Below are 22883 nucleotides of genomic sequence, written 5' to 3' on the forward strand. Positions count from 1 at the left end.
ACTACGCAAGCTTGCGTAATTACGCAACCATGCGTACCTCTGTGCCACGTGTGCGGCCTTGCGCCACGTGCACGTTTTGTGTACGCTGTCCTCACGTTCTGTACCACGTGTACCAATGTGCGGACGCAATAAAACAACTCACACAATTTCTATAAATGTGAGCAATATTAACTATAATCGCTCACTTAACACGCCACAGTTTCTTTCTGTATAAACCTTTATAACTAGGCCAGACTGCGTTTGTGTTTTACACTTACTTCCTTAATATTTATATTATGAATCTAGCAATCAGTCCTATGGCAACAATGTGAGCGGGTGTACAAAGAGTATGGGTGTACGCTTTTGTTGTGTACGCATTTGGCGCCAAAAATAAATTCACAGATTTTAAATAGCTTTTTTTCTGTTTACCTTACGAGTTGTACCAGCATCCCTACAAACCATACAGAGCAGACGTCATCTAATCAGCAAATAAGTAGGGTTTCTCAGTGCATCCACCAACCAAGAAAAGGATACGTAGGATACCTGTCCACCCTTTTGCTGATAGGTTAAGTCTGCTGTGACCTGTTAGGCTGTGGATATGTGGAAAACCGGACGATGCCCCCAATTGATAATGTCGATTTATATACAGGAATGAAAAGCTATACCTTCTATACACTCTAAACCTTTAGCCGCTGTGGCCGCTATACTTGGTACACACGCTACGTACTTTTTACGCTATTAGCGTACAGAGTCCCGTACGATGTACGGACTCTGTGTACAAACGCCGCGCTGACGGTACAATGCACCCGCAGCGCGTACACACACAATAAATACGCTTTAAACCTTATACAGCAATGCAATGCGCTACTAATACACTTTTAAACCATAATGGGGAAAGGAAGACACAACACCGATTTGTAGTTAAATCACTGGGTTCCGACACCACAGCGTAATATTGCTGAAAGGGGGTAACAATATATACAATACAATATAAGACAATATAACAGAATAATGGCTACAGTCAATGGTACATGCGTGAGTATATTCGCGTGCGCCACCGGTCCGGTCCTCCGTAATCTAATAGATAATGTTGTGAGTCTTGTGCCAGACCAGGCTGCAGCAGGCTTTATTTATACAATTCTTCCAAAAGCAATACAATGGATACTGTAATCCCTTTGTCCATTGGACACAGGAATGCACTTTTATAGTACAGGAGAGGTCATAGGTCGATTTGAATTGGTGGGCGATGTCTGTTCTAACTGCTCTTGTGGGTGGTCTCCTCTGGATTCCCACCGCATACATAATGTACAGTAAATACAGTTTATATCTATATTCTGCTTCTGCACATAACTATCCGCAGGAACATGCGATCTTCCTCAAACCAACACCGGAATGTTACCCTTAAAATACCCTACAGCTGGATACCAAACACCACCTTATGACCTTGTTCTGTCCCCTCCTATTCTGTAAAGGTGAATCCCCTTGTTCTGAAACCATTTAAACTGTTGTTATTTTCTGGTGTGGTGCAGGGGGACTATGTGTACATTGTGCATTATTTGGATTAAATATGTAATGTGTTTTGATAGCTCTCCATGCGTTCTCAAACTCTACCGTAAATACCCATACCACGCACTGATGCGCACGACCGCGGGAGCGACCATACGCAAATTGCAAATATGTGCACGCACAGCAGAACAAGTACATGCGCGGAGGCCATCTGTGTGTAGTTCGTACGTGATGTGTGTACTGCAATATTTTTTGACTTTGACACCCTTTTCACCCCAACAGTGGGTATCTTGGACAACATTTTGACATCTGTTGAAAGTAAGGAAATAGTTCCTTCCCCATTATGGGGATCACAACAATAATCCCCTCAGGCATCGATCAGCGCAGAGAGGTTAGATCACAGTACCCATTTAGCAAATCAAGAAGCCTAGTTAAGCAGGAAAAACATGCTTTTATAAGAGATGAGCAGGTCTGGTTCTCTGAGAACTGGACCCACGCAAATTTCCCATTTCAAGCCGAGATCGGAGGTCGGCTCAGGATTTCCCACCTTACTCGGATCCCAAAATGAGGCCAAACATCATCTTCCCACTGTCGGATTCTCGTGGGTTTTGGATTCTATAAAGGTCCCCCGTGATCGGCACCATCTTCACTCCGACTGTGGAGCGTGTACTGGACGGACCTGTCCATCTTAGTTCTTTGTTGTCTGGCTTGGGGCGGGTGCTCTGTTCTTCTGTATCAGTCAAGGAGTGCTCTGTCTGCTGTATCTGAAAGGGGTGCTAAGTCTGCTGTTTTAGTCCAGGTGGAGTTCTCTGTCTGCTTTATCAGTCCAGGGGTGCCATGTCTGCGGTATCAATCCAGGGGTACTCTGCCTGCTGTATCTGAAAAAGGAGGTGCTGTGTCTGGTGTATCGTAAAGAAGTGCTCTGCTGTATCAGTCCAGGCAGGGTGCTCTGTCTGTTGTATTTGAAAGGGGTGCTTTGCTGTATCAGTCTGGGTAGGGGTGCTCTGTCTGCTGTATCTGAAAGGGGTGCTCTGCTGTATTAGACCAGGCAGGGGTGCTCTGTCTGCTGAAAAGGGGTGCTCTGTCTGCTGTATCTGACAGGGGTGCTAAGTTTGCTGTATTATTCCAGGTGGGGTGCTCTGTCTGCTGTATCTGACAGGGGTGCTAAGTCTGCTGTATTATTCCAGGTGGGGTGCTCTGTCTGCTTTATCAGGACAGGGGTGCTCTGTATGCTGTATCAGTCCAGGGGTTTTGAAGTCTGCTGTATCAGTCCAGGGGTGCTCTGCCTGCTGTATCTGAAAAAGGGGTGAACTGTCTGCTGAATCTTAAAGGGGTGCTCTGCTGTATTTATCCAGGTGGGGTGCTCTGCCTGCTGTATCTGAAAAATGGCTGCTCTCTCTGCTGCATCTGAAAGGGGTGCTAAGTCTGTTGTATTAGTACAGGCGGTGTGCTCTGTCTGCTGTAACAGTCCAGGGGTTCTAAGTCTGCTGTTTCAGTCCAGGTGTGCTCTGCCTGCTGTATCTGAAAAAGGGGTGAACTGTCTGCTGAATCTTAAAGGGGTGCTCTGCTGTATTTATCCAGGTGGGGTACTCTGTCTGCTGTATTTGAAAGGGGTGCTAAGTCTGCTGTATTAGTCCAGGTGGGGTGCTCTGTCTGCTGTATCAGTCCAGGGATGCCCTGTCTGCAGTATCAGTCCAGGGGTGCCCTGTCTGCAGTATCAGTCCAGGGGTGCCCTGTCTGCCATATCAGTCAAGGGTGTTAAGTTTGCAGTATCAGTCCAGGGGTGTTCTTCCAGCTGTATCTGAAAAAGGGCTTCTCTGTCTGCTGCATCTGAAAGGGGTGCTAAGTCTGCTATATCAGTCCAGGTGTGCTCTGTCTTTTGTATCTGAAAAAAGGGTGATCTGTCTGTCCATCCAGGGGCTCTGCCCCAGTGTAAAATTAAAATAATAAAAGCTAAAAACAAAAAGCCTAAAATTATAATTATAAAAATATATAGATTTTTTTGTTTGTGCTGTGCCCCAGTGAACAATACAAGTTTTATTTTATTTTCACGGTGACACTGCCAATCAGACCGCAGTATATTATTTCCTACTCATACACGTATTGTGTGACACTGTTGGTGAAGGTCAACCGCAGTGTTCGACTACCATTTATGACTACCATTTATTAAACCGCAGTGTGTAATAATATATATTTCTGACTCATTTGTGCAACACTGTTGGTGAAGCTAAACCACAGAGTATAAAATATATTTCTGACTCATTTGTGCGACACCGTCGGTGAAGCTAAACCGAAGTGTGTAATAATATATATTTCTGACTCATTTGTGCAACACTGTAACCACCGGTGTATAATATAAAAAATAACACATATTTCTGACTCTGCTGCCAGTAGTCATGACAATACAACTATATATGTAGAAGCCGCGATCAGCGTGTCAGCGCTGAGATGCTCTCTATGGGGGATACTAGCGGGTGCAATTTAAGGGTCACAATACCCCAATATATCACTGGTGAGGAACAATCCCCTATATTATTTAATAATATATAGATATAGCGGGCAGAAGTGGTTGGGTTTATTCACATGCTAACTAGTTAATCATTAAACAGCTGTATTACTGGGAAAAGGAACCCTGCACCCTGCCGCCCTCCTTGATGGGACTATCTCTGCTATAATGGATATGGTGCATGGTATTATCTGAAAGCACATGATATATAGGAGATAGGAATCCCATCATATAATATTGTAACAACTGTAACCTGGGTATTGTCACCGAAACCATGGAGACAACACTATTTGCATAGAGACCAGCCATGTCAAATTACCCTTTTATTGTGAATAGGTAATAAATAATATTGCACCTTAACATGAATTAACTGACATAACTAAGATATCGTGTTCTCTGATAATGTTTATGAGTGGTGACCAGACATCAAGACATTTAGTAACACTGCAAAGGATATTGATAGCAGCATTAATTAGGGCTGCCATATTACCACTCAGTATAATTATTATATACTATTCTCTTTAATTATTTGTGAACCTTGAATAACAGGGATGCATGTCAGAGGAATGTTCGGTGCATTTAATTAGTTATATCTGTCACTCATATAAATTAGGTCTCATACCTGGTTAAATTATTATATGAGCAGTGATGCGCACACAGCCAGCACTGTAAGAATATAACTATACGTATGTGAGGTGTGAGATCTGGTTAAGGATATCTAGTTAAAATTAGACACAGCATATGCAATAGCTACAACATAGTCCTATTGATACAAATGTAATTGACCAAATAATTCAAGGAGCTGTGTGTTGCAAACAATTTGTTACATTATTTGAAACACTTGGAATAGAGTGATAACAGTTACAACAGTGGTTCAGCATTTTATTTCACGTTTAATTTGTTTACATTGTTTTCACTTGCACCATATTTCGCAAACCCTTTTTAATGAAATTAATAAAAGTTATATTTTATATTAGTGGTCATCTATCAGGTTGATATTTGACTATAAGTAATTATCTGCATGCAGTAAGTCCATGTGTGCCCGTAATAGGGAATACTTCCTCTCTTTTGGTCTATGACATGTTTAAACTTTATTCCTAGAGCACCTCCCGAAAGATATATATCAGAAGGTAATAAGTAATGGGAAAGGACTTATACATGATATTAAGGAGCATATATTAAGATTGCAGGTGTCTGTGCGACCTCTTCTTCTTTCACTCAAGGAGGTTACTATGCCTGTGCCACGCACTTCCAGAGTTTGTTGAAACATTTTCTCCCCACAGTATCTGGATAATGATAGCATGTGCTACCATTGTTTTATTGGTTCCAAGGCGAGAGTCTCCAACAGTGGCACAGGTGCCTGAAGAACCAGTTGGGATTCTGTATTGACCCAGGTGATGTACCAATTAGTGGCTCACATGTCGACTCCTCCATCAACAATTCCTGCTGCTATGACTTCTGGTACACCAGTAGTCATGGTAGAGATGGAACATCCTTCCCAGGCATATGCTGAGCCACCATGGGCACAGTCATTTGAGCAGTCTGTACAACGCTTGGCGTATATTTCAGCTGAAGTATGGCCTCTGGGTCAGGGATCCAGGCACAGGTCACTGACACAGGTGAGTTCCACTCCTTTATCAGAGGAAGACTAAAAACTGGATGCCGAACCGGAGTCCCTTTCAGACCATGGGTCAGCCGGTTCTGACTTAGAGTCCACTACGGTTCCTGAGGACTCCATGTCCCTCACGGATGTAAAAGCACCTGTCAGGGCAGTGACAGCAGTACTTCAGATTGTATAAGTGAATCCATCACCCCGGGATAAGGCTCTGTTTTTCAAATGTCGAAGGAAAGAAGCTAGTTTTTTCCTTCATTGGCTCAGCTTAAGAATCTTTTGGAAGTAGCATGGGCCCAGCCAGCTAAGCGGGTACCGTTATCCAAGCGTATGGCTTCCTTTTACCCTCTTCAACCTAAGATGAGGGCTAGATGGGATGTGCATGTGGCACGCTCAGTTAGATCCTCAGTGCTGCCTATCCTGGATTCATCTTTATTAAAGGATCCCACAGATACAGTAGGAAACTAGAGAATTTCCTAAAATCAGCTTATTCTCAGGCCAGAGCTATTACTCGCCTAGCACTAGCATCAGTCTAGGTGGCTAAGACTATTGGAGAATGGGCAGAAAAGTTGGAGTTTGGACTTACAGGAAACAAGAGTAGGAGAGAGTTACTGGTGTATGTATTAAATATTCAGAGGGCGATGATGTATTTGGGTGAGGCAGCTATTGATACCAGAGTATTAACATCCAAGGTTTCAGCTTCCATGATAGCGGCCAGAAGGGCTACAGTCTTGGCAAGCAGACGCCAGTTCCAAGAAGGCTTTTGAGGCTCTTCCTTATGCAGGTGATATCAGCCTCCTTCCAAGGGGTTTAAAGCCAGAGGTAAACAATCCTGGGCTACCAGATGACCAGCAGCAAAGAGGCCAGAAAAGCCCACTGCTTGATGGGATAGGTCTCCTCCTGGGAGATCCCAGAGTTGGAGGCTGACTTCTGTCCTTCGCTCCAAGGTGGATAGAGACCACAACAGATGCATGGGTCAGAAACATCATCTCACAGGAGTACGCACTAACATTTCAGGAATATCCTCCAAGAAAATTCTTTTATACAGGACTTCAAAGAGATCTAACAAAGTCGAAAGCACTTCAACAGTCAGTGCAAGTTCTGCAGGCCTCCAATGTCATTATCCCGGTATCCCAGGTTCAGAGGGGTTGGAGTTTTTATACCAACCTCTTTCTAGTTCAGAAGCCGGATGGCTCATATTGGCCCATACTGAACCTAAAGAAACTGAACAAGTATCTGTGAATTCCCAGGTTTTGCATGAAGTCTCTCCAGTCCACTATTCTAGCACTGGAAGAGGGGGATTTCATGGCATTCTTGGACATTCAGGATGCATATCTGCATATTGCTATCAGACCAGATCATCAGCGCTTCCTCCGCTTTGCCATCAGGGAGGGTCATTTCCAGTTTCAGGCATTTCCATTTGATTTGTCAACAGCTCCTTGGGTGTTTACCAAAATTATGGCAGTTATGGCGGCTCACCTACGTCGCAGAGAAATCAGCATTCTAACTTACTTGGATGATCTTCTGATTTTGGCACATACTCTAAAGATTTTACAGGATCACATTCAGGTCACAGTAAATCTTCTGCAGTCTCACGGTTGGAGGATAAATTGGCGAAAATCGTCTTTGACGCCTTCACAGGAAATGCTACACTTGGGGGCATTTTTGGATTCCTGACTTCAATGTGATTTCCTGCCACGGGACAAGGCTCTAGCCCTGCACCCCAAAATCAGTTGTTTTTTCCAGCATCGGAGAGTTCCATTCATGCGTGTATGAGGAACCTAGGTTCATTGGTAGCAACATTTGACATGGTGGAGTACGCGCAGTTTCACTCCAGCCCTCTGCAGTTACAGATCCTCAGCCAGTGGGATGGATGTTACTTGTGCATCAAAATGCAGACCATGGTCCTCTCTGCAGAGGTACGACACTCCCTTACATGGTGGCTCTTGCGAACAGTTCTGATACAGGGCCACCCATTCTGGATTCTGAATTGTGTGCTGGTAACTACTGATGCCAGCTGTCGGGGATGGGGAGCAGTTTGCGACACTCAGTCATTCCAAGGCCGCTGGACAGATCAGGAAAGTCAGCTCTCTATAAATGTGTTGTAGTTAAGAGCAATCTTCGAAGCTCTTTTGGTAGCACAACACCTCATCTAGGGGTGCCCAGTGAAGGTGCAGTCAGACAACGCAACTGTGGTGGCCTACATAAATTCATCAGGGGCCACTCGCAGTCAAGGGGCAATGACAGAGATAGTGAGGATCTTTTGTTGGGCAGAACGTCATCTACCAGCACTCAGCAGTCTTCATACCTGGAGTACTCAACTGGGAGGCAGGACATTCACTCTGGCGAGTGGACATTACACCTGCGAGTGTTTCATACACTGGTCCAATGATGGAGTATTCCTGACATTGACATGATGGTGTCATGTTACAATCACCAGGTTCCAAGGTATGGCGCTCATACGAAAGATCCCAAAGCTTTTCTGGTGGATGCATTAATGACTCCATGGTCATTTCAGCTAGTGTACATCTTTCCTCCAGTCCAGATGATCCTAGGGTCATCCACATATTTATAAAGGAAGGAATGCCATGATTCTGGATTGGCCTAGGAGAGAATGGTATGCAGATCTTCTCTCTCAGGTCCCATGCCTTCATCCAGATCTGGTTGTCTAGCTTTGACGATGTGGCTGTTGAGACATTTGTCCTGAAGAAGGGTTATTCTAAGGTGGTCATTCAGACTATGCTAAAAGCCAGAAAGCCTTCATCATCCAGGATTTACCACCATATTTGTAGAACATACTTTATATGGTGTGCTGCAAGGAAGTTCAAGCCAAGTGTTTTTTGGTTGTCCCGCTTACTTTCTTTCCTGCCAGCAGGTCTGGATATGGGTCTTTGACTTTCTTCTTTGAATGTTCAAGTATCAGCCCTATCTTTCCTCTTCCATCATCGGCTGGCTACTTTGACGAATATTTGGACTTTCTTGCATCCTTTCGCTATGCGATTGCAAAGTTAATGTCCGTGCACTACAACTGAAGCTGAATTAGACCCTTGATTCAGAACCCCTGGGAGAGACCCCTGAATGACTAATTAGGCACTTAGATATTTTTAAGTATTTTTAATTGGCTAATAATGACGTCTTTTTTTGGGTAAGAAAATGCAAAATTATGGAAATTGGGGTACAAGGTATAGGACAGGTATATTGGGGTTCTTTATGAGTGGTACGCGTGTTTTTAGGCTTGCAGGTGGGAGTAATCTTTTTTTTGGACGTTGTTTTAAAGTGTGTGTGTGTGTGTATATATATATATATATATATATACACACAGAGTAAAAACTACAGCACTCACCGCACCAGAAGCGGGGCACAGCTATGCACTTACCACTCACAGGGTGGGGTGCATGTAACACTGCACTCTCCACCACAGAAGCGGGGTACACAGCTGTACTTACCACTCACAGGGCGGGGTGCATGTAGCCCATGACCACATCGCTCTAATAAATACAAACAGAGAACCCAGCACTCACCAAAGTAAACTCACTTATCCTCAACAATTCAATAAATAAATGATGGGGGTTTAGTTGGTGGATTGGCCAATGCACGGAAGCCTGTATACCGATTCAAGGTACCCCACCTTCATACAGGTCCTACACTATCACAGAGTCTTAAAACCTGACTACCACACTGCTGCATCATCTGCCTGCTAGATGTAATGTGTACCTGCCACAGACTTTATGGCTTTTAAAGGCACACTAGTCACCTATTGCACTGGCTCAAAGATGATTGCTAAAAAACAGCTGAGACAGGTTCAGGATAATAAAGTCCACACAGGGGTGCATGAGAAAGCTAGTGGCCACGGTTAATAAGAGCTAACCATAGAGCGATGTGGTCATGGGCTACATGCACCCCGCTTCTGGTGCGGTGAGTGCTGTGGTTTTTACTCTGTGTGTATATGAAGGGGTTAATCTATGGTTAGCTCTTATTAACCATGGCCACTAGCTTTCTCATGCACCCCTGTGTGGACTTTATTATCCTGAACCTGTCTCAGCTGTTTTTTAGCAATCATCTTTGAGCCAGTGCAATAGGTGACTAGTGTGCCTTTAAAAGCCATAAAGTCTGTGGCAGGTACACATTACATCTAGCAGGCAGATGATGCAGCAGTGTGGTAGTCAGGTTTTAAGACTCTGTGATAGTGTAGGACCTGTATGAAGGTGGGGTACCTTGAATCGGTATACAGGCTTCCGTGCATTGGCCAATCCACCAACTAAACCCCCATCATTTATTTATTGAATTGTTGAGGATAAGTGAGTTTACTTTGGTGAGTGCTGGGTTCTCTGTTTGTATTTATTAGAGCGATGTGGTCATGGGCTACATGCACCCCGCCCTGTGAGTGGTAAGTACAGCTGTGTACCCCGCTTCTGTGGTGGAGAGTGCAGTGTTACATGCACCCCACCCTGTGAGTGGTAAGTGCATAGCTGTGCCCCGCTTCTGGTGCGGTGAGTGCTGTGGTTTTTACTCTGTGTGTATATGAAGGGGTTAATCTATGGTTAGCTCTTATTAACCGTGGCCACTAGCTTTCTCATGCACCCCTGTGTGGACTTTATTATCCTGAACCTGTCTCAGCTGTTTTTTAGCAATCATCTTTGAGCCAGTGCAATAGGTGACTAGTGTGCCTTTAAAAGCCATAAAGTCTGTGGCAGGTACACATTACATCTAGCAGGCAGATGATGCAGCAGTGTGGTAGTCAGGTTTTAAGACTCTGTGATAGTGTAGGACCTCTATGAAGGTGGGGTACCTTGAATCGGTATACAGGCTTCCGTGCATTGGCCAATCCACCAACTAAACCCCCATCATTTATTTATTGAATTGTTGAGGATAAGTGAGTTTACTTTGGTGAGTGCTGGGTTCTCTGTTTGTATTTATTAGAGCGATGTGGTCATGGGCTACATGCACCCCGCCCTGTGAGTGGTAAGTACAGCTGTGTACCCCGCTTCTGTGGTGGAGAGTGCAGTGTTACATGCACCCCACCCTGTGAGTGGTAAGTGCATAGCTGTGCCCCGCTTCTGGTGCGGTGAGTGCTGTGGTTTTTACTCTGTGTGTATATGAAGGGGTTAATCTATGGTTAGCTCTTATTAACCGTGGCCACTAGCTTTCTCATGCACCCCTGTGTGGACTTTATTATCCTGAACCTGTCTCAGCTGTTTTTTAGCAATCATCTTTGAGCCAGTGCAATAGGTGACTAGTGTGCCTTTAAAAGCCATAAAGTCTGTGGCAGGTACACATTACATCTAGCAGGCAGATGATGCAGCAGTGTGGTAGTCAGGTTTTAAGACTCTGTGATAGTGTAGGACCTCTATGAAGGTGGGGTACCTTGAATCGGTATACAGGCTTCCGTGCATTGGCCAATCCACCAACTAAACCCCCATCATTTATTTATTGAATTGTTGAGGATAAGTGAGTTTACTTTGGTGAGTGCTGGGTTCTCTGTTTGTATTTATTAGAGCGATGTGGTCATGGGCTACATGCACCCCGCCCTGTGAGTGGTAAGTACAGCTGTGTACCCCGCTTCTGTGGTGGAGAGTGCAGTGTTACATGCACCCCACCCTGTGAGTGGTAAGTGCATAGCTGTGCCCCGCTTCTGGTGCGGTGAGTGCTGTGGTTTTTACTCTGTGTGTATATGAAGGGGTTAATCTATGGTTAGCTCTTATTAACCGTGGCCACTAGCTTTCTCATGCACCCCTGTGTGGACTTTATTATCCTGAACCTGTCTCAGCTGTTTTTTAGCAATCATCTTTGAGCCAGTGCAATAGGTGACTAGTGTGCCTTTAAAAGCCATAAAGTCTGTGGCAGGTACACATTACATCTAGCAGGCAGATGATGCAGCAGTGTGGTAGTCAGGTTTTAAGACTCTGTGATAGTGTAGGACCTGTATGAAGGTGGGGTACCTTGAATCGGTATACAGGCTTCCGTGCATTGGCCAATCCACCAACTAAACCCCCATCATTTATTTATTGAATTGTTGAGGATAAGTGAGTTTACTTTGGTGAGTGCTGGGTTCTCTGTTTGTGTATATATATATATATATATATATACTTATACTCATTTTATATACCCCCAGTTTAATTTGAGCACTTACTTTGCTGAAAGACACTTGATTTTTATAAAAATTTTTTTACTTTTTAAAAAAAAAATGCATATAACAGCCATTCGACCTAATTTAAGTACCCCAAATCTTTTTATTATGACCACTGTTTTGGGGGAACAGGTAGATTTCCCCATTTTCTTCAACACTGTTCTCTGGCTTTGATGGCAAGAATTATAACAACTATCCTGTTTTTGTGAATTTCAAATAGGATATGTCAAATCACAGGAGCACGCAAATCTGCAGTAAGTCTCTTTCCATGGCCATTTTTTGGTGATGTCTGTGATAAGTATAATCACAGTAAATTACCGGTCAACCAGCTGTTGGGATCCTGGCGTTCAGGAGACCGACACCGGAATACCGGCAACCGCCGATAAACTGACATGCGGAATCCCGACACAGGACTAGTATTCCCACTCAGTTGGTGGATCCATGCCACCAACCGAGTGGGAATACAACCTGTAGCGAGGATGCTGTTGTCTGTATATTGACAGTCGGCATCCCATCTGCCAGGATATGGTACAGTATTTATCCCCTTGAATAATGTAATAATGTTTAGGAGAAATGTAATAATGTTTGGTTCCTCCACATTTTACAGGGCATATAAAAGATGTAATTAAACTAGAATTGCAGCTAGCAAGATTAATCTTATGTGAGTTGGATCATAAAATAATTTAGGTATCGATGGGTTGTTCAACAGGAACTTTTGTGTAGCGATATCTTTACCATGGAGGATGGCTAGGGTGGGAATTCAGTATCTGTAAAGTCATAAGGAAATGTAACTGTAGATTAGACCATCCCTGGCTTTATCTTGCAGAGACTATTAACAAGACAAGTACAAAGACTGATTAAATCATGAATTCCACATGCAAACCAAGGATGACTGACTTATAGTAATGAACTGTGATCTGTGAACTAATTGTTTTAACAAATTACCTTCAAATTACCGTCGGCTTCACAGATAGTATGAGTGTTATAGGATTTGCTGTAAAAATGAACTATTTTTGACTGATAAATTCCCTGTGATCATTTACTTTTAAGAACTGAGCAATGTTTTATTAAAGTAAGCATAAACATGGACTCTGCATTTTAATTAATGGTTGAAGGCTGTCCTCTGGGAGTAAATATATTCAGAGCTAGTTTGGGACTGTTTTCATTTTTATTTTGATAGCCAACAGAGCGCAAGGCACCTCCATATTTTAGTATCCTCCTTTTTACCTATAACAATATTGTTTTTGTTGTTAAATTATATTTCATCCTGTGGAATATTTTTGGCCATTCAATGGTCCATATGTAGTACTGTTCAAAAGTTTTAGGCAGGTGCTGCATAGTAATACTGCTTTCAAAAATAGAATTGTTAATAGTTTAAAATGCAAAGTGAATGAACAAAAGAGAAATCTAAATTAAATCAATAGTTGGTGTGGCCACCCTTTTCCCTTCAAAACAGCATCAATTCTTCTAGGTACACTTGCACACAGTTTTGAAGACACTCGGTAGGGAGGTTGTTCCAAACATCTTGGAGAACTAAACACAGATCTTCTGTAGATGTAGGCTTGCTCAAATCCTTCTGTCTCTTCATGTAATACCAGACAGACTTGATGATGTTAAGATCAGGGCTCTGTGGGGGCCATATAATCAATTCTAGGACTCATTGTTCTTCTTTACACTGAAGATAGTTCTTAATGACATTGGCTATATTTTTGGGGTCATTGTCCTGCTGAAAAATATATTTGGAGCTAATCAGTTGTCTCCCTGATGGTATTACATGATGGATAAGTACCTACCTGTATATCTCAGCTTTGAGGACACCATTTACCCTGACCAAATCTCTAACTCCATTTGCAGAAATACAGCCCCAAACATGCAAGGAACCTCCATCATGCTTCATTAATTGCCTGCTGATACTTATTATTGTACCACTCTCAAGCCCTTTTGCAAACAAACTGTCTTCTGTAACTGCCAAATATTTCACATTATGACTCATCAGTCCAGAGTCAAAACACACCTGAAGGTAAAAGTAAAAAAATAAAGACTGCAAAGGGGTATGACCCTGGGAAGCTATCACCATGTTAATTAAAAGATTAGAGGGATCATCCTGAACCTGGTAAGAGTCTTAGGGGTATATTCAATTGATGTCGAAACTGCCGTCTGTCAAAAAGACGTCAGTTTTCTACTTTTTTAGGTCGGAAAGGGGATCCAACCTATTCAATATATTCGACAAGTCGAGGAATATGACTTGTCGAAAATCACGTGGATCGGTGGAATGGCTGCCAATCCACGTGCTTGTGTCGGTTTTGGCCCCCTTTTCGACCATCTCACTTAGACTTTAAAAAAAGGTGGTATATGTACTAAGGATCAATTTTTGATCTTTTTAAATCACCAGTGATACTACATAATTAACTTAGACTCTGAAACATGCTAACAGTTGGCTGCTATATATTTTATTCCTAAAGTCAGTTGTTTTTTGTCCGTTCCATTCAAAAACAACTGCAGACAGACATAAAAATTGGTAAAAAAATAACCAAGAATTTACTAAAAATCGTGTGCACCAATTTGCACCTTTGGATACTCTACCTGTGTGTTCCTGCCTGATCCTTTTTGCATGTGCATGCTGAAGATGTGCAAAGTTATACAGTCCATAAAAGTACAGAGTTGCCCCCAGGAGCCATCACAAAGGCACAGCAACTGCATACACATGCAGATCCTTCGATAATTGGCACCTCGAGTAAATCAACAGCCATCCAGCATGGCAGCCTAAACAGTGACGCTGGAGCAGGTTCAGTATGATTTGCCGATGGACAGGATGCCGTCTATCAGTATACGGACAGCGGCATCCCATCCATCAGAATCCCGACAGACCCCCATTACTCCCCCTACCCCTCACCTTTTACCTATCCTAACCCTCCCTTGTGGGTGCTTAACCCTCCCCGGTTGGTGCCTAACCCCAACCCTCCACTTCCCAGCTGCCTAAACCTAAACCTCCCTGCTTGATGCCTAACCCTAACCTCCCCTTCTAAATGCCTTAACCTAAACCTCCCTCCCTCTCAAACACGGGCACGACACACCATCACTCCCCCGTCAATGCCCACAAATGGTGCCTGACTGTCAATGTGAAGGAAAGTGCTGCAAGCAGCATGGCTATTACACATGTGCAGTGCGAAGCATATGCATGCGCGATTTGTTGATAATCCCTCAATTGCAAAAACCCTGGCATAGATTCAGTCATATCTCCTTTTTAAGACATAATACTGAAGGTTTAGGTAATAGAATGTGTTTTAGAAGTGTGAAACGCCTGTCACTTATTAGTCTATTGTTTGGTTGATTTTGTGTTTGATTTTCAATTGATTTATAAATTGAATTAGTAAATCTCTGATTTGCATTAGGGCTATCACAAAACATCAGTGTCTCCAGGTGTACTGTAACAAGTTGATTTTTCAGCCGATTTTTTTGACCGATTTTCGCATTTTAGCAAATCTCAGATTTGCTAAATTTACCAAAAATTGGTGGAAATGCACAAAATTGGTAAAAATTTACCTTTAGTAAATATACTCAGAGATCTTTTTTGTTGAAGAAGAACTTGAGACCTGTTTTAAATAATGAGTAATTATTCAATATGTCACTTTCACTGTTAGTTTTATTTGCAAGTGAATAGCAGAGGCAGCTGACAGCTCTAAGTCCCATGCCACACTTTGTTTTGATGAGTGCTAGCAATAAAGTATGAGACTCCTATTTATATGTCACTTATATAGGCTCAATGTCAAACTCCAGTTATACAGGAAATCTGAAATCAAGACAGCAAGCAGCACCTTTTGGTTTAATATAATGTTTAAATTTTCATGGTGTTCATCTAAGCACACAGAAAGAGATTCTTTGGCTTTTATGCACATTTCTTTATTCATCCCTGAGAAGGAATGTGTGATGGCCAAGGATGTACTCACTGCAGTAATAAGTATACTGTAAACAGCTATTCCTGATAATGTGTAGAAAGATTTATAATATGCCGGGAAATAGAGACACTAATACAGTGGCGTAACTACTGCCCCCGCAGCCCTCGCGGTGGCTTGGGGGCGAGGGGCTGCGGGGGCGCCACTGATTACAGCAGACTGACATGCGGACGAACGTCCGCATGTCAGTCTGCTTTATTGGAGGGACACGGAGGGCGCAGCGTGTGCCTTTCCTGTGTCCCTCCTGAGCCCTGCATCATCTCCGGCGGCCCGCGGGTCTAATAGGGGGAAATGCCGTCCGTGAGCCAATTAGAGCTCACGGACGGCACTTCCCCCTATCAGACCCGCGGCCGCCGGAGATGATGCAGCAGAAGGGACACAGGAGAGGCACACGCTGCGCCCTCTGTGTCCCTCCAACCAGCGGCGGCGGCGACGGCACTGGGGCATATCTGGCACTGGGGGGGGGGGGGGGAGGGTGTCTGGCACTGGGGAATATATGGCACTGGGGGGGATATCTGGCACTGGGGCATATATGGCACTGGGGGGGGGGGGGGGGATATCTGGCACTAGGGCATATCTGGCACTGGGGGGGGGGGATGTCTGGCACTGGGGGGGATATCTGGCACTGGGGCATATATGGCACTGGGGGGGGGGATATCTGGCACTAGGGCATATCTGGCACTGGGGGGGGATGTCTGGCACTGGGGGGGATATCTGGCACTGGGGCATATATGGCACTGGGGGGGGGGATATCTGGCACGGGGTGGATATATGGCACTGGGGGGGGGGATGTCTGGCACTGGGGGGGAATATCTGGCACTGGGGGGGGGGGGGGGATATCTGGCACTGGGAGGGAATATCTGGCCCTGGGGCATATATGGCACTGGGGGAGAATATCTGGCACTGGGGCATATATGGCACTGGGGGGGGAATATCTGTCACTGGGGGGGGGGGGATATATGGCACTGGGGTGGAATACCTGGCACTGGGGGCATATATGGCACGGGGGGCATATCTGGCACTGGGGGCATATATGGCACTCGGGAGGAATATATGGCACTGGCGGCATATCTGGCACTGGGGGAATATCTGGCACTGGGGGCATATGTGGCACTGGGGGGGTATATGTGTACCTGGCACATGGGGGGGGGGCTATATTTGGCACCGGGGGCATGTGAGTACCTGGCACCGTGGGGGAATATCTGGCACTGGGGACATATGTGGCACTGGGAGCACAGCCCTAGCAACAAGGACTACCTCCTAGCAACGAGCATGACACCCAGTGTATGAAACACCTGACAACGAGCATGACACCCAGTGCATGAAACACCTGGCAACGAGCATGACACCCAGTGCATGAAACCCCTGACAACGAGAAGGTAATTGAAAAGTAATTAGAAGCCTTACTGTAGGACTTAATGTGTAATGGGCATTACGGTGTGTGGCATAATGTATCACGGACATTGCGGTGTGTGTCATAATGTGTCACAGGCATTACGGTGTATGGTATACTATATCGTGGGCATTGTGATATGTGGTATAATGTCTCAGGGTCATTGCAGTGTGTGGCATAATGTATCACGGACATTGCGGTGTGTGTCATAATGTGTCAGGCATTACGGTGTGTGGTATACTATATCACGGGCATTGTGGTATGTGGTATAATGTCTCAGGGTCATTGCAGTGTGGCATAATACATAACGGGCATTGCGGTGTGTGGCATAGGGTATAACGGGCAGGGCATTGCGGTATGTGTCACAGGCATTACGGTGTATGGTATACTATATCACGGGCATTGTGGTATAATGTCTCAAGGTCATTGCGGTGTGTGTCATAATGTGTCACAGGCATTGTATGTGCTATAATGTATCAGGGGCATTGCAGTGTGTAGCATAATGTATAACGGGCATTGCGATTCCTGTCATAATGTGTCGGGGGCATTACGGTGTGTGGCATAATGTGTCACAGGCATTACGGTGTGTGGCATAATGTGTCGGGGGCATTACAGTGTGTGCATATTGTGTCATGTGCATTGTTGTGTGCGGCATAATGTCTAAGGGCCATTGCAGTATGTGGCATAATGTATACTGGGCATTACTATAAGGAGGAAAAATGACAAATAATGTAAGGGGCATGAATCAGGATTATTTTTCTTTCCTGTGGTGGCTAACGTCTGGGCGTGCAGGTTGCAAAACTGGGGTATAAGGTAGTCTTTTCCTGCAATACCACGCCCCTTTACGAGAAACCACGCCCATTCCAACAAAACCACGCCCCTTTTTTTGCAGCGCGCGCCGAAGGCGCGCGCATATTTATCCCTTTCTTGCTCCTAATTATGCGGCGGGGGGGGGGCGCCAAAATTTTTTGGGCTTGGGGGAGAAAATTTTCTAGTTACGCCACTGCACTAATACAGTGTATACTTATACAATGTAAAGTGTAGGATGCTATGAGGAAGCAGGCCTTTGCAGGTATGTAAATCCTGTGTTTTGGTCCTTCCTATAGGAAGAATCTTTTGAATGGATAACCTCCTCTCTGCCTATACTGTTACACCCATCCTCCTAATTAAGGGCTAGTGTACAGAGATCTTTCTATACTGACCTGACATTGTGGTTTGCTCATATGTAGGCAGATAATGTCATACAATTCTGGGTGCATCACAATTGCCTGTAGTACTGTACATAATAGCTATTCCAAAACAAATCTGCACTGATTGGTGCTAGCGAATGATCAGAACGAGTGCCAGTTAATGTGCCAGTTCAGCCTAAAGATGGTCTTTGTTTACTTCCGAAAAAAACAGGGGCAACAGGAGGTCTGTATGGAAGGTCTGTTATAGAAAATCTGTCCTTGTGATCCTTTAAGCCACTAAAGCATTCCTTTTATTTTTCTGATTTTTTAAATTATTTTTTTTCTCCCGAATGTTTAAAGGAATATGTGCAATCAGAAAGTTATGTCTTAATTACTGCCTGTCTTGTGCAGGTGATGGATGATGCTGAGCGTACACATCTCTACAGGTCCATTCTTCCTAATATGGTTTCATTGGCTCTCAGGCTCCCTAATCTCTGCACAAAGGTAAAAAGCTTGATTTACAGTATATGCGTGCATCACTGCTCTGACAAAAGGCATTGGAGGTAATGATAATTAATGCCTGAGATCCAAGTGTCATGGCTAATTTTATGTGCTATGATGAAAGTTAGTTATGGAGATTTTAGATCACTATATAAAATGTATGCTAATATAGTAAGTATCATAATAATATTAATATCATTATTATATATTAGGCATTTATTATCCTGAACATCGTTTATATGCTTGCAGTTAATAATCTGTCTAGAAGTCACTTGGCAGTGCTCCTTTGCACATGACATTTGAAAGCCATAATCTTAAAATATCGGCTGCTTGATCCTGTGTCCACTGCTGCTGCTGGACTCCCGATATTTGTGAGAACATGCCAACATACATGACTGGTCCAGAAACAATGTGTTCCATTCCTTAATTTTGTCAATTGTCTTAATTGGCTGGTAATCTTAAAATACAAGCTGATCACATAAGAAAGTATGATCACAGCTAAACTGTTAAAAAATGTACATTGAAGAAAATACAGTAATGAAAAAGGTTTCCATGATCATTTCCCAATGTTCATATTTGGCTAATTCAGCAATGCAAAATATGACCATGCAAGTATGGTGGCCAATCCCGGGATTTAGGGCCAAAAATGGCTGGGATTCAATCCCAGGATTGGAAGCTCCAATCCCGGGGATTGAGGGATCAGCGTTGAACAGGACGCTCAAACGCTGCCTGGCTTCCTCCTTCCGGCTCTCAAGTACAGTATGAGAGGTCACGCTGCGCTGTCAACCGCTGCTGGGAGCCGCCAGCAGCGATCAGAGGATATTCTCCTCCCGCCTGGTATATGGTGAGTTATATGTGCGGGCAGTGGCGCACCCAGGGGGAATTTCTGAGTACCCAGAAACCCCCCTCCACTAAAAAAAAAATTTTTTTTTTTTTTTTTTTTTTAGCTGCATGAGTATTATTAATGACTGTCTAGCGTCCTCTGCAGCCTGCTGTCTTCCTGGTGGCACTTGCAAGTGCAATAAAAGTTTACTTTATTTTAGTTACAGTACATATATATCCATGTGCCTACATATATACACATGTATATACATACATACATACATATAAACACACACACATATGATATATATATATATATATATATATATATACATGTGTGTATATATATATATGTGTTCTGTATGTGTGTGTGTATATATATATATATATATATGTATGCATGTGTAATATGCTATGTATATGTGTATATGGGTTCACTACGATCTCCCGGCGACCAGCATACCGGCGCCGGGAGGCCGGCCGCCGGCTTACCAACAGTGTGGCGAGCGCAAATGAGCCACTTGCGGGCTCGCTGCGCTCGCCAAGCTACACGCGCCACACTATTCTATTCTCCCTCCAGGGGGGTCGTGGACCCTCACGAGGGAGAATAAGTGTCGGTATGCCGGCGGTCAGGCTCCCGGCACCGGTATGCTGGTCGCCGGGAGCCCGACTGCCAGCATACTGAAGACCACCCGTGTATATGTATGTGTGTGTGTATGTGTATATATATATATATATATATATATATATATATATATGTGTGTGTGTGTGTGTAGATATATATATATATATGTGTATGTATATATATATATATATATATATATATATATATATATATATACACACACACACACACACACACAGACACACTAGTTTTACGGACCCAGCATATACTGGGTCACCTCAGTCCCCACCCCCGTGATTCGCTTCGCCCAGTTCTGGAAACCCCCCCATGCAAATCCTGCGTTTGCCACTGGCGGGGCGGGCGGTACGGCCACCCGATACCCGGGATTGAAAAAAATGTCCCGGGATTGGCTTCCCTACATGCAAGGCTGGGCATTCCCTGACTTGGTCGCATCTGATGCGACCAGCCAGAAAACCCCACTGGGCAGCTGGGCGAAGATCATCTTCCAGCAGCCGTCAATCTCAGAGGGACCTCCTGGCCACTTTGCACATTTAGGTACTCCCCTTGTGTGTTCCTGTCTGATCCTTTCTGCCTGGTGGGAGATGCTTCCAGGGAAATCTTAAATTAACAGATCACTGTCCCCAGTGTATTCTTGGTGGCTGCAGGGAGGAGAATGTACCTTGTGACTGCAGAGAGGAGCAGCCCCCAGGGACATATAAACACAGGAGAGCCTCTGCCTCTAAAGCATGTCCCAATAATCAAAGAGTATCAATATGACATTATATCAGCGAACCTTTTTTCAGTGGGCGAAAAAAGAGATTCAACAACTTTTTATTATTTTATTAATTTAATCGCTACAGTATGCAATAAAAATTGCTATGTTTGTGGTATACTGTGCTTAAAATAAATAAATAAATTCTGTGGCATAAGTATTAAAAACATGTTCTTGACCTAATTGAATGATAAAAAAAAAAATTAATTTGTGAACTTTTTTGGGGAAAATGCTTAATATTGGTTAATGAATTTGGGGTGCATGAACAAGTATGTAAGGTGAATTTTGTGTCATTTTTGGTTGGGCGAGGGAGTTACAAGGAAATTTTGTACTAGGCTCCTCTTGGTCTAGAACTGGCCCTGACTATCTGTCACTCTTACCAAAATGCTCTAGACTCAGACAAACAAAGATTTTTTAAACCCTCCTAAACCAAACCATTCAATGTCCATTACTGGCCAAATCTTGCTTCATACTTTAAGGACTAGAATGACTAAATTCAATATGAAATGTTAACTTCCTCTAAGAGTCAATACAATCTCTTTATGCTCTGTTACCTGTTTATTCATGCCAAAAAACAGTTAAAAAACATTGAATGACAGTAACCTTAAATACCATATAAAGCTAAGTGTTTCACCAGTCTGAGCTATTTTCTTTCTTTCTTTCTTTCTTTCTTTCTTTCTTTCTTTCTTTCTTTCTTTCTTTCTTTCTTTCTTTCTTTCTTTCTTTCTTTCTTTCTTTAAATGAACAAATGTCATACCTAGAGAGACACGTAGGATGGAACATCCAAGTATCAAAAGTTGATATCAACACTAACAACTAAAATGGTGAACAATCAAGGCTCAAAGTGGTCCTGGAGAGGTGGTGGAACTCATTTACCCAGCCATCCGCCCCTCTCCGCCCCCCCACCCCCCACCCCTCATATTAAGCAGAGCCAGGGCCAGTGCTAGTGTTTTCAGCACCCCCCTGCAAACTATAAATTAGTGTTCTACTTTCCATACTTTATAAAGGGACATTGATCTCACAAAGAAGCAACATGGTCACATAATAGTACTTTCAATTCAAATTGCACAACACAGTAGCACAATTTTATTCACATTACACCGTGTAGTAATGCCCCTTATTCAAGTTAAATCACTCAGTAGTGCCCTTTATGCACATTGCACTACACAGTGGTACCCTCTATACATGTTATGCCACACAGTAGTGCCCCTTATATACAGTACCCACAGTAGTGCCCCTTATACACAATTCCCACAGTAGTAGTGCCTCTTACACATAATGACCACAGAACTGCCATTTATATACATAATGGCCAAAGAAGTGCCACTTATACACAAAATGCCCACAGTAGTAGTGCCACTTATATACAGACTGCCCATAGTAGTAGTGCCCCTTACACATAATGCACACAGTAGTAGTGCTGCTTATATACAGAATGCCCACAGGAGTAGTGCCTCTTACACATAATGCCCACAATAGTAGTGCCCCTTATACACATCTCTGCCTCTGTCACTCCAGCAGCTCACCGCCTGTGTCCTTCCAACAGCTCCATGCCCTGTATCCCTCCAGCAGCTTCCCCACTTCTATTATCGCTCCAGCCCCCTCTCATCTTGTCTTCAAGATGCACAGTGCCCGCTCCTCTTCACTTCAGCAGTGGTGACAGCATCACCTCACATATGCCATGACGGAAAAGGAAGCTACTGGGCCCTGAGGAGGGGATGACTGCTGTCCAACAGACACAGCGTGTGTGAGTACCAGGAGGGTTGGGCTGTAGATGGAGGAGGACCATGGAACCACCAGGACCTGAGGAAGGAGGAGGTGGCTGCTGCTCATCACCAGTAACACATCTATTGATGTAGGTGATGGGTCAGGTGTTGATGTTGGAATTACTGTGCAGGGAAATGGAGGTGGTGGAAAT

General features: G+C 43.9%; 1 protein-coding gene across 3 annotated transcripts in view; it reads left to right on the forward strand.

The window, feature by feature from the left end:
• Nucleotides 1–22883, forward strand: part of LOC135055150 (poly(ADP-ribose) glycohydrolase-like) — a 300584-nt gene that overhangs the window by 78284 nt on the left and 199417 nt on the right. For all 3 annotated transcript variants that reach the window (XM_063958851.1, XM_063958852.1, XM_063958853.1), the window contains exon 6: nt 18657–18749. In XM_063958851.1, the coding sequence (XP_063814921.1) occupies nt 18657–18749 (93 nt within the window). The remainder of the gene's footprint in view (nt 1–18656; nt 18750–22883) is intronic.

Source organism: Pseudophryne corroboree, chromosome 3 (assembly GCF_028390025.1).
Source record: "Pseudophryne corroboree isolate aPseCor3 chromosome 3, aPseCor3.hap2, whole genome shotgun sequence".
Classification (NCBI taxonomy): Eukaryota; Metazoa; Chordata; class Amphibia; order Anura; family Myobatrachidae; genus Pseudophryne; species Pseudophryne corroboree.